At 41.5% G+C, this 16,090-nt stretch overlaps 1 protein-coding gene across 8 annotated transcripts in view; it reads left to right on the top strand.

Moving 5' to 3' along the window:
• Positions 1-16,090, top strand: part of magi3a (membrane associated guanylate kinase, WW and PDZ domain containing 3a) — a 123,788-nt gene that overhangs the window by 79,553 nt on the left and 28,145 nt on the right. For 4 of the 8 annotated variants that reach the window (XM_048553073.2, XM_048553072.2, XM_048553071.2 and 1 more), the window contains exons 4-9: positions 2,152-2,358; positions 2,853-2,988; positions 3,694-3,773; positions 5,566-5,658; positions 14,472-14,529; positions 15,297-15,409. In XM_048553073.2, coding sequence (XP_048409030.2) covers positions 2,152-2,358; positions 2,853-2,988; positions 3,694-3,773; positions 5,566-5,658; positions 14,472-14,529; positions 15,297-15,409 — 687 coding nt within the window. The remainder of the gene's footprint in view (positions 1-2,151; positions 2,359-2,852; positions 2,989-3,693; positions 3,774-5,565; positions 5,659-14,471; positions 14,530-15,296; positions 15,410-16,090) is intronic. The other 4 variants (XM_048553078.2, XM_048553074.2, XM_048553075.2 and 1 more) reach the window with 3 other exon arrangements.

Below are 16,090 nucleotides of genomic sequence, written 5' to 3'. Positions count from 1 at the left end.
GATTTCAGCAGCCCTTATTCACTGCTTCTAACTATGTTTCAATAATTTATAAAGGTGGTGGTTTATAGGGCCATTTCAAAAGACATTTAAGAGTCAATCATGCATGTCTCTCTACTCTCAAGCTGAGTGGAGATTGACTCCTGGTCTTCATTTCCTGAACCAACTGGCTGCCACGAGGAAAAAAAGCTTGTTGAGATGATTCCTCTCCTCCTCCTTGAATTTTTTTTTGTCATCTTATGAAGCACTTTCAGTATTTCAGTGATAGAACTACCGTACAGTAACCTTTGCATCTTAGGTGGCCAGTTTTCCATTATATGTGTGAATGTGGGTAGTTCTAATGGGCAGACAACAAGGTCAGAACATATGACTTGAAATCAGCATGGCATTATGGTGCACCTCACCTACCTAGTTACACTTTGTCCTATGATTTCATTTTACCTGAATATCATTTTTGTTCGTTCACATCCTGTGAAATTACCAGTTTCGCTGCATTCCATGATGCCTGACATTACTGTAGCCATTAACTATTTTCTTAGGTTTGACTAATTCCAAGGTATGTACAGCACTGGGAGGTGGTGGTATGGTGATAGTGACACTGTTAGAAATCCAGAAGCTGATGTTAATGTTCTCGGGTCATAGGTTCAAATCCTTCCACAGCAGATGGTGAAGTTTAAATTCGTGTTAAATTCAGAAAATTTCAATTTATCAGTGTTTATTGACTGCAAAACCATTGGCATCTGTTGTATAAATCCATCTGGTTCACTAATCTTTTAGGGAAGAAAATTAGCCGTACTTACCTGACCTACATGTGACTCCAGGCCCACATCAATGTGATTGACTCTTAAATGTTCTTTTAAATGTTCTCTAAGATGACTGTAGTAAACCTTTTGTGTAGAACCTAAAACAACACAGCACAGTACAGGTCCTTCAGCCCATAATGTTGTGCCGAAGACTAAGAGGAGGGGGGGGTAGGTAGGCAGTTGTGTATTTTTTGGCGGTACAGACTCGATGGGCTGAAGACCCTCTTCTGCAGTGTCTAACCCTATGAATAAAACTGGATGGGCCATCTGAAATTGACTGAGACAACAACAGATCAAAGATCCCCCAGTGACTTCAATTCATTCAATTCACTCCATGTGATATCAAGAAATACCTGACAGCACTGAATACTGCAATGCCCTGATGGCATTCTAGCAATAGTTCTGAAGACCTGTGCTCTTGAACTAGCCAAGCTGTTCTAGTGCAGCTACAACACTAGCATCTGACCCGTGAAAAACCTGCGCCAGGCTTTTATGCTCCATGTGAGCCTCCTTTCACCTTTCTTTATCTCATGCTATCATATTCTTATGTCCTTTTCATGTTCTTATCTATCTTCTCCTTAATCATACCTGCACTGTTTACCACTCCAGTTTTCACATTTTCACCACTGTGGATAAAGAGCTTTCTCCTGAATTTAATTGACTCTTATTTATGGTTACTAGTTTTGAATTCCCCCACAAATCAAAACTTCTCTATCCGTGTGCGCTACCAAACTCTTTATATTTTTGGATTTGTGGACTTATTCAAGAGCAAACTTTTACAATCTCTTAACCGTAACACACCCCCCCACCACCCCCATTACTCCGAAAAACTCTTTATCAAGCGAAATAGACTGGAAATATTTTAGGTGAGTCCCACTTCATTCTGCACTCAAACACTTCTGTTTGGAGTTAGTATTGCTGTCTGCAATACAAGTCAACGTCCATTGGTTTCCAACTTCTATTGCTTCTCAACTGCATCTGAGGCTGAGATTGAACTCTGCACCAACCCTGAATCTCACCTAGTGTGAGTTCTCACCATTGCTTTTAAGGTGGGGCATGAACCCTCGTTCAGTTGAGAATGCAGGAAGCGTCCGTGGACCCAAGACAGTAACTCTGATTTCTCTCCACAGGTGCTGCTAGACCTGCTGAGTTTTTCCAGCAATTTCTGTTTTTGTATCTCACCTGGCTCCTATGCTAAAGGGAAGCTTTAGCCTTGCCCAATTTATAGCGTGAGAAATATGCAGTTGAATGATAAGGATTTGTTTTTGAACTTTGATAAGGAAGTGAGTATTGGTAAAGTGGTACGAAGCTGAGGAATTCATTTGGTCTTTGTGCTACCCGAACTTAACAGGTAATTTCTATGGGACACCGAAGCCTCCTGCAGAGCCTAGCCCTTTTCAGCAGGATGTGGTTGATCAGGTCGTTCTGGACGATGGCTCAGAGGAGGCACAAAGGAAGCGAACAACATCTGTGAGCATGATGCAGCGAGCTGACACTACAGTCCCCGATGAAGATGATGATGATGAAAGACCTACTGCCAATGGGACCAGTTACCCAGGTGAGGCAGAGTGGAATCACAGTCATATTATGACATTGCCTGATATTGATGCTGTTCTAGCTGTTTCTTTTTGCTGTGCTTGTGTTTTTGCTCAATGTTATGTGGTAATTCATCACTAGGGGAAGTTGTGCTGATGTTCTTCTTGCTGTCACAGTTTTCTTTAAGAACAAACAAGGTGAGAAAAGCAATTAATTGAAGGAGCTGCAGTCGCGAAGTCAGGGAGATTGAACTAAATGTGATATTCCACAGGAGCTGTATTTCGGATCTTGTACGTGGCTAGTCCTCATGCCTTTCTTCTTGTACTTGTCCTAGCTTTATATACATCCTAGCATTTCGCTACCTACTTTACAAAACGTAGAGCTGACGCTTGTATTTGCTAGCTACATGATATTTGTCAAGGTCAAATGTAACTATTTAGTCTTATACAGTCTGTCTTGTGTGGCTTTCACTTATCATTCTGAAGAGTGTAACTAAGGGATTTATTCATTCTGCAGGACCAGGCCCCAGCCACACTGAGGGCGTAACAGAATTCAGGTACTTGGATCCGGTTACCAGGGAAGATTTAGTTGAGCCATTGCCAAACAATTGGGAGATGGCCTACACTGACAGCGGGATGATTTACTTCATTGAGTGAGTATCTGTTGCTGAATGTGTAGGGGCCTTTGTGAAACTGAGGTTGATTGTTTTGACTTTTAGTAACATGCAGTAAAAACAACTGTCCTTCATTAAGCACATTTAATAAAGAAGAACATCAAATCAGTTCACAGATGTGTTCAGTGAAAATTTGTCACTGTACTACATAGGGAAGATTAGGACAATGTCCAAAAGCTTAGTCCGAGGTGAGTTTTAAATCCATCTTGCACAGAGAAAGACTTAGCATGTTTTAGGAGGAGATTCAGACCGAACTATATGATAGGCTGTATTCATAGTGAAGGTAATTACATTTTATTACGTGCAGCAAGCTTCCAAACCCAGTCACGTTTGTTGCACCCAGTGCAGCGAGATGTAGATTGAAAGCCTGACATGTTGTTTGCTGGCATTGGAAAGATGTTAAGTATACAGCCTTGCCTGAAATTTAGGCAGTCCCAGATACTCCTTCCTCTGTACCTCTGGCTACCTCCCCAGCCCTATTCCTATTTCATTGTCATGTGTTTCAGTAATTGCACTCTCTCACCCGTGCACTTGTGCTCGTGCTGTTGCTCTCGCTCTCTCACTCTTCCCTCCCTGTCGTTCACACTCGTCCTCCCACTTGTTGACATATATGCGTATATAGAGGGATAGTCTGCAGCACAATCGTGTTGTTTGTATTGTCGTAATTTTTCTCTCCTTTCACAGTCATAACACTAAGACAACTACTTGGCTGGATCCCCGTCTTGCAAAGAAAGCAAAACCCCCAGAGGAGTGCAGTGAAGGGGGTAAGTGGATGTGCTGTAATTTGTTTTTCGGACACAGGTAGATTTCAATAAAGGATGCTGTTGTGTTTCCATTTGTTTCCATTGAGAGTGCAGTTTGATGCAATTTGGCACTTGGAGCATGCTCCTCTTGCACTGTACAGGGATAAAGACATATCCCTGTAGGCAGGCCCACTTTTCAAATCATCCAAAATGATGTAAGCTCTTTGTTTTTGATTTGGATCGAAGAGAGGTTTGTGCTGTAAATTTTGTACGAGTAATTGCTAGTGATTCTGTTTTTTGCGTTGCACACGTACCCTGCTTTGTTAACTTGTTCCAGCTATGCAGTGCGTACTTAGACAAGTTTGCAAAGAAACCTCTCCATGTAACAGGAAACTGGGGGGACAAAAGTAATTCTGGTGTTAAAACTGAGAATGCTGAATATAGATAGCAGACCAGTCTGCATCGTGTAGCAAGGGATGAGACAGGTTATCACTGCAGTGCAACCCTTTGTGGGAAGACCAGTACACTGATGATGCTCCACATTGTTCAAACCTTTTCTTTACTGCCATTAACTGAATAGACTTTGACGTCTTGCTGGCACAAGTGGATTGTGTGGAGCAGTTAGCATTAAGATATCCTTTCTCTTAATCCTGAAGTTCCAAATATATCGAGGTGATCGGGTAGGCCAGTTATATCACAATACAAAGCTCTACCCCGTTAGTTTCTTGACTTCCTCAAGATTCTACTGGTTATTTATTGCATATTGCTTTGCAAATCTGATAACTTTTTTTATTACTAGAGATCAGTAACTGCTTTCACCTATATAACACTCTTTAGTGTCGAGTAGGCCTAGGTGGAGCATGAGCACCAACATTGATCAGTTAGTCCAACGGACTTGCTGTTAATATGTGGGGATTGGGAAAAAAGCTGTGCACAAACTGCAAATTGGACAACTAAGAGTGGATCAAAGTGAGTTTCTTGCTGTGAAGTGGAAGTATTGAGGGGGTTAACTCTCCTGTTCTGTGGGGAGAAGCAAAGAGTATTTACACAGCCTGGAGGACGCTGCCATTCTTCCTTCAGGAATTCCTTCAAACGAATTGAGCACATCTTACTCGTTGGAATTTAGGGTTGGTCTCAATATCTGTAGACAGCAAAGATTAACCTTGCCGTGGGTTTCTGGTGATGTGTTCCTTTTGATAGATGCTGACTAGATCCCCTGTGCGTCAATTATCTGTTTGTCTCCTTCATAAATTTTCTTTTCGTTTCACGCAGGCTGTTGGCGAATTTACCTGGAGGCAGATTGCAAGACCCTCTTGTGTAGACCTCTACTCAAATTAACAGAGTGTTACATGGAGACTCTGATATTAGCTGAGAGCATCAGTGGCTGTCATTTGATTGAGGGGTTCTAACAATATGTCAAACCAGCAGAGTGAAGCCCTAGACTAGACCATTCTGGGTGTCATTGGGCACCTGCCTTGTTTGTCCGCATTTTATGTAGGGTCCCAAAGTAAATGTAAAAGAAAAACCTATGACTTGGTCAGAGGTTGTGATGCAATACATTTCTGACCTTTTGTCAGCATCCACTTTGCTGTGTGAGATATTTGTGCATTTGGCATAACCTGCCATGTTGAGAGATTTGTGGGTTTGGGAAATCATTACAGGGAAATTTCACAGGCAATTCAGATCACGAGGGTAAAGTTTGAGCAGCTAATGACCTGCGGGTGAACCCTGAGATTACATCACAGCCTGAAGCTGCTCCCTCGTGTCTATTTTGTTCCTTTTTCCACCAGTTTTCTCTCTTCCTCTCCTGAAGGCGCTGACTCCGTGCTGGGGCAAGGTTCCACGGGCCCCGGTTGCCCTCCAGTACCTCACCCAACTGGCCAGTCTGCATCTATAAGCCTATACGGTGAGTTTTGGCAGCCTGTTCAACCCTGGAGGCTTCATGGATGAGTCTGTCCTGGATTCTGTCCTCACCTTCATGTCTGCACAATCATGCTTGGCTGCCATGTGGAAGCTTAAACCCCCCCCATCCCCACACATATCTTAGGATGTCAGAAGTTCATTTGGGAGGGTAGAGCTATGCAGGCACAGAAGGGGCATTGAACCCTGAGATTTCCTGTCTGTATTTCTAACCTTGGACTTCAGACCCAGATACACCTGTATCTTAAAGTAACAAATGCATTCATGTATATAGTGCTTTGCATGACATCAGGTCATTTCAAAGTGCGTGGCAGTCATAGTAATTACTGGAATAATTTAAAATTCACTGAACCATTTTTAGTGAGATTTTTGGATCCTTGTTCTTTGACTGATGGCATTCAAGCTGGAGTATTCACCATTGCATGAAACTTTAAATGTAAATGAGAGAGAGAATTTAGAGGTCAGAAGAATGGCACAGGCATATGTTACGAATAGGAGAACGTAATCTGGCCTTTCGAACATGCTCTGCCATTCAGTAAGATCATGAATGATTTGACGTTTCCAGTCTCTGCGAACTCCAGTAACCTTATGAAGAATCTTACTCTGCCTTAAAAATTTGTAGACTGCTTCCACTGCCTTTTGACAAAGTGAATTTGAAAGATTCAAAACACAAGCAATAAATCCAATCACTATAAATGTTCAAAGATGCATATAGTATTTTACTATATAGCCAATGGTGTTGGGAATTGCAAGCACTTGAGTTTATCTAGCCTTTCCTCTTGTGACTTGCTAGATCTATTGAATTTTCAAGATTGAGATCAATAGATTTCTGTTTGGTAAGGATATTGAGCAATATAAAGCAAATGCATGTAATTTGAAGTATTGATTAGATGTTATCAAGTACTGTGATCGAACAGGCCTGCATTGAATTGCTGCTGCCTGCACTCCCAAGTATTTCACCATCAATTCAGTACTGCTGCCACCTTGTTACTTATGTAAAGGCATACAGCAGCCAGTTTATACACAATAAGTTCCCATAAACTACGACAGCAGAATTGGTAAGTTAACCTGTTCCTTGCATTGTAGGATGAGGAGTGAATGGTGATCAGAATGTGCTACATCACCTTGAAGTGGGAAATGAGGTCTTGGTTTAAGATCTCTTCCAAATGGCAGCAGAAATGACCGCATTTCTTCCACACTGTGATAAGAACTCGGTCCAGTAAATGCATCAAAGGTCTTGAACCCCAGCATTCTTACTCGCAACTGAGTGTGCAGTCTAATGCACCACCAATTAATTTTGGAGCTGCACAAACTTTCCAGGATTATAGGCACGTGCTTATCCCACCAAGCAGGACAGAAATCGACAACAGGATATTTGGCAATAGTGAAGTAATGAAAGATACCTTATACGTAGCACTTAACATTGAAAGCTTTTAGAGTGCTCAAAACAATTAATTTTACGGTGACAAGATAAAAGCAAATACAATTGCTGTATGCCAGTAAACGGCAATGAGAAGAATGAAAGATGAATTTATTTTTGATTGTGTTTGAAGTGAAATGTTGGTTGGTAGACCAGGAGCATGTCCTGCTCTTTACTGCCATAGGGTCTTTAGCAACTGCCAGGCCCGCCAAAGTGATGGGGTCTTGTTTTCACCTCATCACTTACAATGCTATTCTCGGCTATGATCTCCAATCCGTAGATCTTCCCACCCTCAAAGGAATGGTTTTGACTGAACCGACCTGCGGTTGAGGAGAGATTGCTGTGTGTGTTTAAGGTATTTTGTAAAGTCATGAAACTGAACTAATGGCAGTCACATTTCAAAACAGTTTGGATTAAGTTAAGTTTATTTTGTGTAGGGTTAATTCTCTGGATGGTCGCTTTTTTCATTTGAAGGCATGTGAATGTCGCTGGTGTGGCCAACGTTTGTTTGTTGCTTATTGTCCTTGAACTTGGCTTGCCAGGCATTTCAGAGGACTGCTAGGAGCCAACTACATTGCTACATGTCTGGATTCATATATAGGCCCTTCATTTTCTTGTGCAGTTATGGCTGACTTCAATCCAATCTGACATGGAAATTAGTAGAAATGAAATAACAGGCAGAAACAACGAGATTGTTTCCTGATTTGGCCTGTTATAGGGACGATTTGGAGTCAGTTGCATTTTTATCTCATCGTTCTGTGAGAAGTTAAACCACGGTTGTAGGAATGGAGAGATGAAAGCACTATTTATTCAGCAAACCATAAAGGAATAAGAAGTAGCCTAAAATGTTAGAAATTTCCACTGAGGGAAAGGCATAATGTAACAGAGTAATAAAGATAAATTGAGCAAAATGTGAAAAATAAATCAAAAAATTAAATGTGAGTGGAGAACTGGAGAAATTTCCTGAAATAGATCAGGGTGTTGGTGTTAATTTAAAAAAAAAACCCGAGGGATGAATGCACATTTTGACTGGGACTTGGAGTGCAAAAGAAGCTACTCATCCGTTGAATCTGTTCCCATCTTCATTCTTCAATTAGAACTGTCTACCTTACACCTGCTCCCCTACACTCTTCAATCGGAGCTTCTCCGACAGGAGGAATGAATTTGGAGAGAATGCTGGAAATCAGGTCATGCTGAATTAAAGTTCTGTGAAAAATGCCCCAGAATGTCACTACTTTGTCCTGCTTCAATGACGTGTGGAGATTCCAAGAGAATTTTGAAGTTGGCATGGTACAATCACAAATTAAAGGCTCTTTATTCAATTTTCCTGACCACTTTGCTTACATCCTGTTGGAGGGAAGGATGCTTTCGGGAGTAACTTCTCACTCATAAAGGATCTTTCATGTTGTCTGAGCATGTTTCATTGTTGCCATGGGATTTTATTTTCCCTTTGTTTCAAATCTCCTGTGAAGGACTGAAAGTGCTTCATGCTGGCAGTCTCTGTGGCTCACCATCTTTAATGGTGACAGCCTAGATTATTTCCTTCAGTGGACCTTGAATTCACAGTTTTATTCCTTGAATGAGGAAGACAACGAATTAATTAGTGCCCTTAATGCAGTCTAACGTCTAACACACTCCATCTGAGGTTGTTGACTTGCTCAACGAGCTGGCTTGTTCTCACTCAGACGTTTCATCACCTTGCTAAGTGACGTAGTCAGTGAGGCCTCTGAAACGATATTCTACCCCATATGGAATTTATACTGTCCAGTCTGTTATGGTTAGTGTCATTTCTGGTTTTGATCTGTATGGGTTTATATATGGGGTCCAATTCTATGTTGATTGTCTTACAGGTAGAGAACCATGCCTCTAGGAATTCCCTCATGTGCCTATGTTTGGCTTGGGCTGCTGGAGTTAACGTTGTCCCAGTTAAACTGATGGCCTTCATTGACCGAGTGTACTCATGCTTAAGGAAAGTTTGTTGTGTTGTTTTGCTGCTTGCTGATGTTCATATATTCTGATTGCTAGTTACCTTCCTGTCTGTTCGATGTAACGTTTGTGGCAGCTGTTGCATGGTATTTTGTAAACTACATTGGTTCTGTTGTTGTGGGAATGGGGTCTTTAATCCGTGTGTGTTTGTTGAAGAGTGGCTGTGGGTTTGTGTGCCACCATGATTCCTAGTGATCTTAGGAGTCTCCTCAGTTCTGATGCGTCATGTCGGAACTGACAACGAGACTCCTAAGATCACTAGGAATCATGGTAGCACACAAGTCCACAGCCGCTCTTTAACGAACTCTCTCGGATTAAAGACCCCATTCCCACAACAAGCAGAACCAATGTAGTTTACAAAATACCATACAATGGCTGCCACAAACAGACAGGAAGGAAACTAGCCATCAGAATTCACAAACAGCAGCAAAATGATACGACAGACTATCCTTCATATCAGTACACAAGGACAATGAAGGCCATCAGTTTAACTGGGACAAAGTAACCAAAGTAGCCCAAATCAAACATAGACACGCATGGGAATTCTTAGAGGCATGGTTCTCAACCCATAATGCCATCAACAAACATGAGTTGGACCCCATATATAAACACATACAGATCAAAAACTGGAAATGACTCCACTCACCATAACGGACCAAACAGTACAAATTCCAAATGGAGTAGAATAACATCGTCTCATTGGAGACCTCACTGATGTTACCTAGAATGGTGACGAAATGTCTGAACAAAAGCAAACCAGCTTGGCGAGCAAGTGAACAGCCTCACCCGCAACTGGAGCTTAAAACTTACCACTCCATCTGAACATAAATATTGACACTAATCCACGTTATGTACTGAGACGACCAAAAGCTTGATTTAAAAAATTTGCTTTTGAGGAGTGCCTTAATAAGGTGGTGAAGGTTTAGTGAGGGAATAAAGAGCCTGCTATTCATTTAGCTGAAAGTGTCTTTGTTAATGGTGGAGGCTTTAAAACTAGGATGCTCGAGGCTAGGTTTGGAGGAGCTTGGAGATTCTGGAGAGTTGTAAGACTGGGAGAGGTTAGAGATGGGGAGGAGCATGGTCATGGAGAAACCTGAAATTAAGGGTGATGATTCTTAAAAAAAACAAACATTTTACAAACATAGATCATTGGGATTTGGTGCATGTTTAGGTAGGATGCAGGCAGCAAAAGTTTGATTGAACTCAAGTTTATTGAATAGAACATTGGAAGGTGGCCAGGAATGTACAGTAGTGGTCAAGGGCACAGATGAGAAAGCAGCTACTAACTGAGCCAACTTTGTGTATTCTGAGGTTCTGAAGGAGATTTATAGGTACCCCTGATCTCACAAGAATAGTTAAGCAAGGTTTGGCTCTGGAGCATTGGTTGCATGAAGCACAGTACCTTTTTTCTCTTCCAGATTATAATCCATCAGTTGGATTTCAATAATAGACAAAATATGGAAATTGAAATTGTCAATTAACTTTAACTATCTTACACTGCGCAACAGTCCAGAAATGTGCTGGAATTTTTGGCACTTATCAAAGTGGGGTGTGAGTCTGTTAGTGCGATCACCAGATAAAGCGGACACTTAGCTTTTTGAAATTCCACAATAAATATATACTTTGTTCCACATTGAAGATTTTTAATCAGATTAATAGCCACCGGAATTCATAGTGGTGTATGTAAGTCTGATTTAAAAGACCAAGGAGTATCTGTCTGATCCTGAGATGTTGGCAGACAATGCTTGGCCCTCCAATTTTATCCTGCCTTTTTTCTTTCTGGGTGAGTGCCCTCCAATTCAACAGCCAGGAAAAAAATGATCTAAGGAGTGTGGCGCCTTATCAACTTAATCTGTTTATCAGAACTGCTAGATGTCCCATGATTCAGCTCACTGTTAGTCAAGGTCATTCTTTCTTACCAGTGCTGTGCAATGTGTTGGCTGTGTGTAACTCAGTGTCTCTAAGGCCACAAGGTGTATGCTGTGATTTGTTCAAGTTTTTTTAGAAGCTGATTGATCTTGGCAAATGCTCAAGTCAGAAAAAGTTTGAGTTTGCTCTTGGGAAATAGGAGAATGTGGTAAAGCTGTGTTTACTTCCAGTTCTGAGGGCAATCATAGCTGTTTATTGTGAGATTAACTTCAAATGTACGCTGACAGCATAAGGTCGGCAGATTCACTTTTCTTAGCTGCCATTAGTGAACCATTTAAGTTTTACAGCAGCTTTCTAGCTTGTTTTATCTGTTTTCACCCTACAAGTAATCATTTTATTGGATCTGTTTCAAAAATTGCCATGATTGAATTTGAACTTGATCTCCAGTTACTCGACCTAGGAGCAAGGTGCTAAGGTGCTTATTTTATTGCTTCTGTGATACAGATTTGAAAATACGCTTGTGTAACATCCGAAGGATAACAGATGTGTGCTTGTATTTTCATGTGTTTAAAAAGGTCTTTCAACTATAGATGCTTCCTGCAGCAATTTTCCTCCTGTAGAATTTTTGTGAGAACATATACTGCATATTTGCAAGATCAGGTTAGCTCTGCTCCCCTGCCTTTTCCCTATAGCCCTGCAACTCCCCCCACCCCCCCTTTCCTTCCGGGGCTCATACAATTTCCATTAGAAAACTACAATTGAACTTGTCTCCTCTATGGTCTTTCAGGAAATGCATTCCAGACTAATGATATGCTGCATGAAATTTATCCCTTGTGTTGCTTTTGATTCTTTGGCTAATTGTAATCATTTAGTCACAATATTCACATACAATACTGTGAGCCACCTTGTCAACTTGTCATTTTAGCATCTTTCACTGGCAGAGAATGTACTGCAATTTCACCAAAACTCTGGTGAGGCATCTCAAGGTATTTTCTAAATAAGGACATTGAAATTTATAATGGAAATATGGATTCATGGTAGAATGTAGAAATTCAAGCTGGGTACCGAATGCATGCATGTACTTTGGTCCAATTATTCTGAATCATCAAATAATAGAACAGGGCATTCAGTCACTGTGACCTATCTGCCATTCAATTGGAATGTGGTACATTCATAGCTTAACTCATTTTTCTGACTTTTTGCTCCATTTCTCTTGATACTTTCCAAGAAAATCTAACGCACTCATCCTAAAATACTTCAGTTGACTAGTAGCCTTGGCTGTTTTTGGAAAAACAGTTTTCCACGACAGTAGGAACTGCAGATGCTGGAGAATCTGAGATAACAAGGTGCGGAGCTGGATGAACACAACGCCAAGCAGCATCAGAGGAGCAGGAAAGCTGACGTTTCAGGCCTAGACCCTCCTTCAGAAATGAAAGGGTTTTAATGAAAGGGTCTTCAGAAACCCTTTCTGAAGAAGAGTCTCGGCCTGAAATGTTAGCTTTCCTGCTGCTGTGGTGCTTGGCTTGCTGTGTTCATCCAGCTCTACGCCTTGTTATCTCAGGTTTCCATTGTCCTTTTTGATTCTTGAACAGTCTAGTTCAGCTTTTAAAAATCTGACCCTTAATGTGACCTCCCCAGTAAGGTATATCTTTTTTTTTAAAAAAAAAAGACCAAAGAACTTTGGATGCTGGTATATTTTTTTTGAGATTCCCTTCAACATTTTGGAAATCTTGATTTGATTATTTCATACCTTTTTAATTCAAGGGACTGCAGGTCAAGTTTATAAAATCTGTCATCTTAATTTAGCTTGCTATTCTACTGTGCTGTCTCCAAAGGCTCACCTATCTGTTTTATTTGTGGGACCCAAACTGAACACACTGCTTAATTGAAACATTTCCTCAGTTGTATTCTGACCCCATGAGTTAAAGGCTGTAATTCCATTACCATTTTGAGCACTCGGGTGATTTTCCAAGCCATCGATTAGTTAAGTAGCTTGTGCGCCTGGATGTTCAAATTCCTTTGCTCCTCAACAGCTCCTAGTCTCTCAGCATTAAGAAAAAATTGTTTGTCTGTCTTGAATATAAAGTAGCTGACACTACATCCTCATGCGCCCTAGCTTTGCAAATGCTGTGTCCATGTTTCTTTTGTAATGACTTCCTCCTATCCACACAACTTGTTGAGCTCTGCGACTGTGTAGCTGCAAAGTGGTCTATTTGTTTGACCTTCACCAATACATAAGGTGAAACATTGCATATTGTGTTTTGGCCATTAGATTATGGCTTGGCTTTAGCCACAAAATTTCAATGATTCTGTTATAGCGTAGAAGGTGGACATTAGATCATTGCATTTGTTCTGGCCTGTATGAGGACAACATGCTTAGTTGTGTACCCCCTCCCTCCCTCTCTCTATCCCTTCACATTCCTCCTCTTCAGATATTTAAAAAACACAAATGCTGACGATGCACAAGGAGGCCACTCTGCCCATCATGTCGGATCTGACTAAAAACAAACACTCAATCTAATCTTTATTTTCCAGCATTTGGTCTGTTTCCCTGGCAGCTTCAGGATTTCAGTTGTGTCACAAGGCACCTTTTTTATTGAGTTGCAGGTTTGTGCCTCTAACACCCTTTCAGGCAGCGTGTTTGGAATCTCTATCATCCTTCTGAGTGAGAAGAAGCTTTCTTTGTTTCCCCTCTAATTCTTCAATCAGTTCCTTTTTAAATCTTTGCTCCTTAGTTTCCAACCTCCTTGCTAAGGGAAAAATATCCTTCCCGTCCACTTTATCCTACCTTGTGCACTCTAATCAAATCTCCCCTCAGCCATCTCTGTCCAAGGGGAACCATGCCAACTCATCCAATCTTTCCTCATTGCTGCAATTTTCCATTTTCAATCTGTCTGTGACCCTCAAACCAAATTTTAGTTCATGTTAAAAGCTTGTGTTCAACATCATAAGCTGTAATTTTCACAAATCTTTTACCTGGAACTTCTAATAAATGGCTTCTAGAAGTTTAGACAGAGCATCCGTGGAATGGATTATTCAGAGATGATAATGTCACTGAATGTCAAGGGGTGATACTTACGTTCTCTCTTGTTGGAGATGGTCACTGCTGGACATTTACGTGGCCTGTGTTTTATTTGCCACTTATCAGTCTAATTTTAGGTACTGACCGTATTTAGCAAGTGACTGAACTTCAAAAGTACTTCACTAAATATGAAGTATTTTAGGACTTGTGCTGAAACACCACAGAAATGGACAACTCCTGCTCAACGTGCTCATGACCTCAGTGATTGCACTGGATTAAACAAGGATGACCCCTACTTTTCATGTCTTCAAGCTCTTTGATTTAATACTACCTACTTGAAAAACAAGTCTGCAAAAGGGGGAGAATGGGGAGAGAATTTTTCCCATTTGGAGCAGGAGACCTGATGTGCCCTTGCTATGTCGCAGTATAAAGTTTGCACTTCGTAGTTCTGAGTTATCAGTTGTGGTATTGATCAGAATGTTTTTAAATTTTAAACTTGTAGAGCTTCCATATGGCTGGGAAAAGATCAGCGATCCAGTTTATGGCTTCTACTACATTGAGTAAGTTCCTCCGTGAGTAAAGGTAAAATAAGATCTGTTCCGAGGGTTCTGCTGGAGATTTCCTCAGCTGTGGAGCTGTTGATGCAATCAATGTGCTACTTACCCATGTGGGTTAATAAATTGCTGTTGGACTACGCCAGCTCAGTAATTCTCTTCACACCCTCAGTTATAGATAGTTAATGTATTAGTCCTTTTGTATTGGATTAACTGTATCAATGTGTTCCCAAGTGACAGACAGAAATGCCCCAGAAAAGTCCATCCCTCGTCTTCTCCTTTTCCACTCCCAAATACGCTCAGGACAGCAGAACAGTAATTTCCACATAGCCTTCCCCATAACCCTTCCTTTTACTCTGAAATAGCCACCTCGAACCACCACTCCGTGGTACATTGTTATTTTTTCAGTCGACTTGGGAATAGCTGGAGAACCTGGGAGTACGATACTGGGTGGTTGCAACTTCACGTTGAACCTTTTAATCTCAGTACAAGCCACCAGGTAGCTGAGTCAATGACTTGGACAGGATTCCAGTAGTTGGATGGGACAGTGAGGGAGGAATGTGAGTGAACATGAATGAATTTGCTCAAGTCAAGTTAACATTTTGCAGTCTCGCTCTCACTCTTCACCCCCCTGCCCACAAGCCCACTCCCTCCTTCCTTGCTCCCACTCCCCTTCTATCTGTCCTTCTGTCTCTCTCCTCTCCTTCCCATCCCCACCACTCCCAACACCACCTCTCGCTCACTAGTTGTCTCTCTATCTTGTTTCTCTTCAGCCACATAAACCAGAGGACACAGTTTGAGAACCCAGTTGTTGAAGCAAAGCGAAAGAAGCAGTTAATTCTTCAGCGGGACAGCCAGCGAGGAGTGCATGGGGACCAGCGGCCAGGTACATTCAGAAACTGGGAATGTCCATTTCTGTGGTGTTTCAGCACAAGTCCTAAAATACTTCATATTTAGTGAAGTACTTTTGAAGTTCAGTCACTTGCTAAATACGGTCATTACCTAAAATTAGACTGATAAGTGGCAAATAAAACACAGGCCACGTAAATGTCCAGCATTGACCATCTCCAACAAGAGAGAACGTAAGTATCACCCCTTGACATTCAGTGACATTATCATCTCTGAATACTCCACTATCAACATCATGTGGGTTATCATTGACCAGAAACTGATGAGCTATCTAAATGCTGTGGCTACAAGAGCAAGTCAGAGGCTGGGAATTCTGTGGTGAGTAACTCATCACCTGTTTTCTCAAGCCAGCATGATCCACAAGACACAAGTTGGGGGTAAAATTTTACTGCATAGCCACTAGGAAGCTCCTGGATGCTGAATGATCTGCTGACACATAGCTTCCACTTCTGATAGGTCCTGCCATTTACAGACCTCTGAGGTCCACAAAATGGCAAAGAGATATAGAGGAAGAGTTGGCAGGAATGTAATAGATGTTCTCCACTTGACTGGAAGAGGGTAGATATCCTCAACGCTGAAGAAGCTCACCACCATCCAGGAAAAGGTTACCCTATTGACCAGCACCCCCTTCACCACCTTGACCACCTTCACCACCTTC

The sequence above is a fragment of the Stegostoma tigrinum genome, chromosome 21 (assembly GCF_030684315.1).
Source record: "Stegostoma tigrinum isolate sSteTig4 chromosome 21, sSteTig4.hap1, whole genome shotgun sequence".
Taxonomy (NCBI): Eukaryota; Metazoa; Chordata; class Chondrichthyes; order Orectolobiformes; family Stegostomatidae; genus Stegostoma; species Stegostoma tigrinum.
Note: the sequence above shows the minus strand (reverse complement) of the source record. Positions and strands in the feature narration are given on the sequence as shown.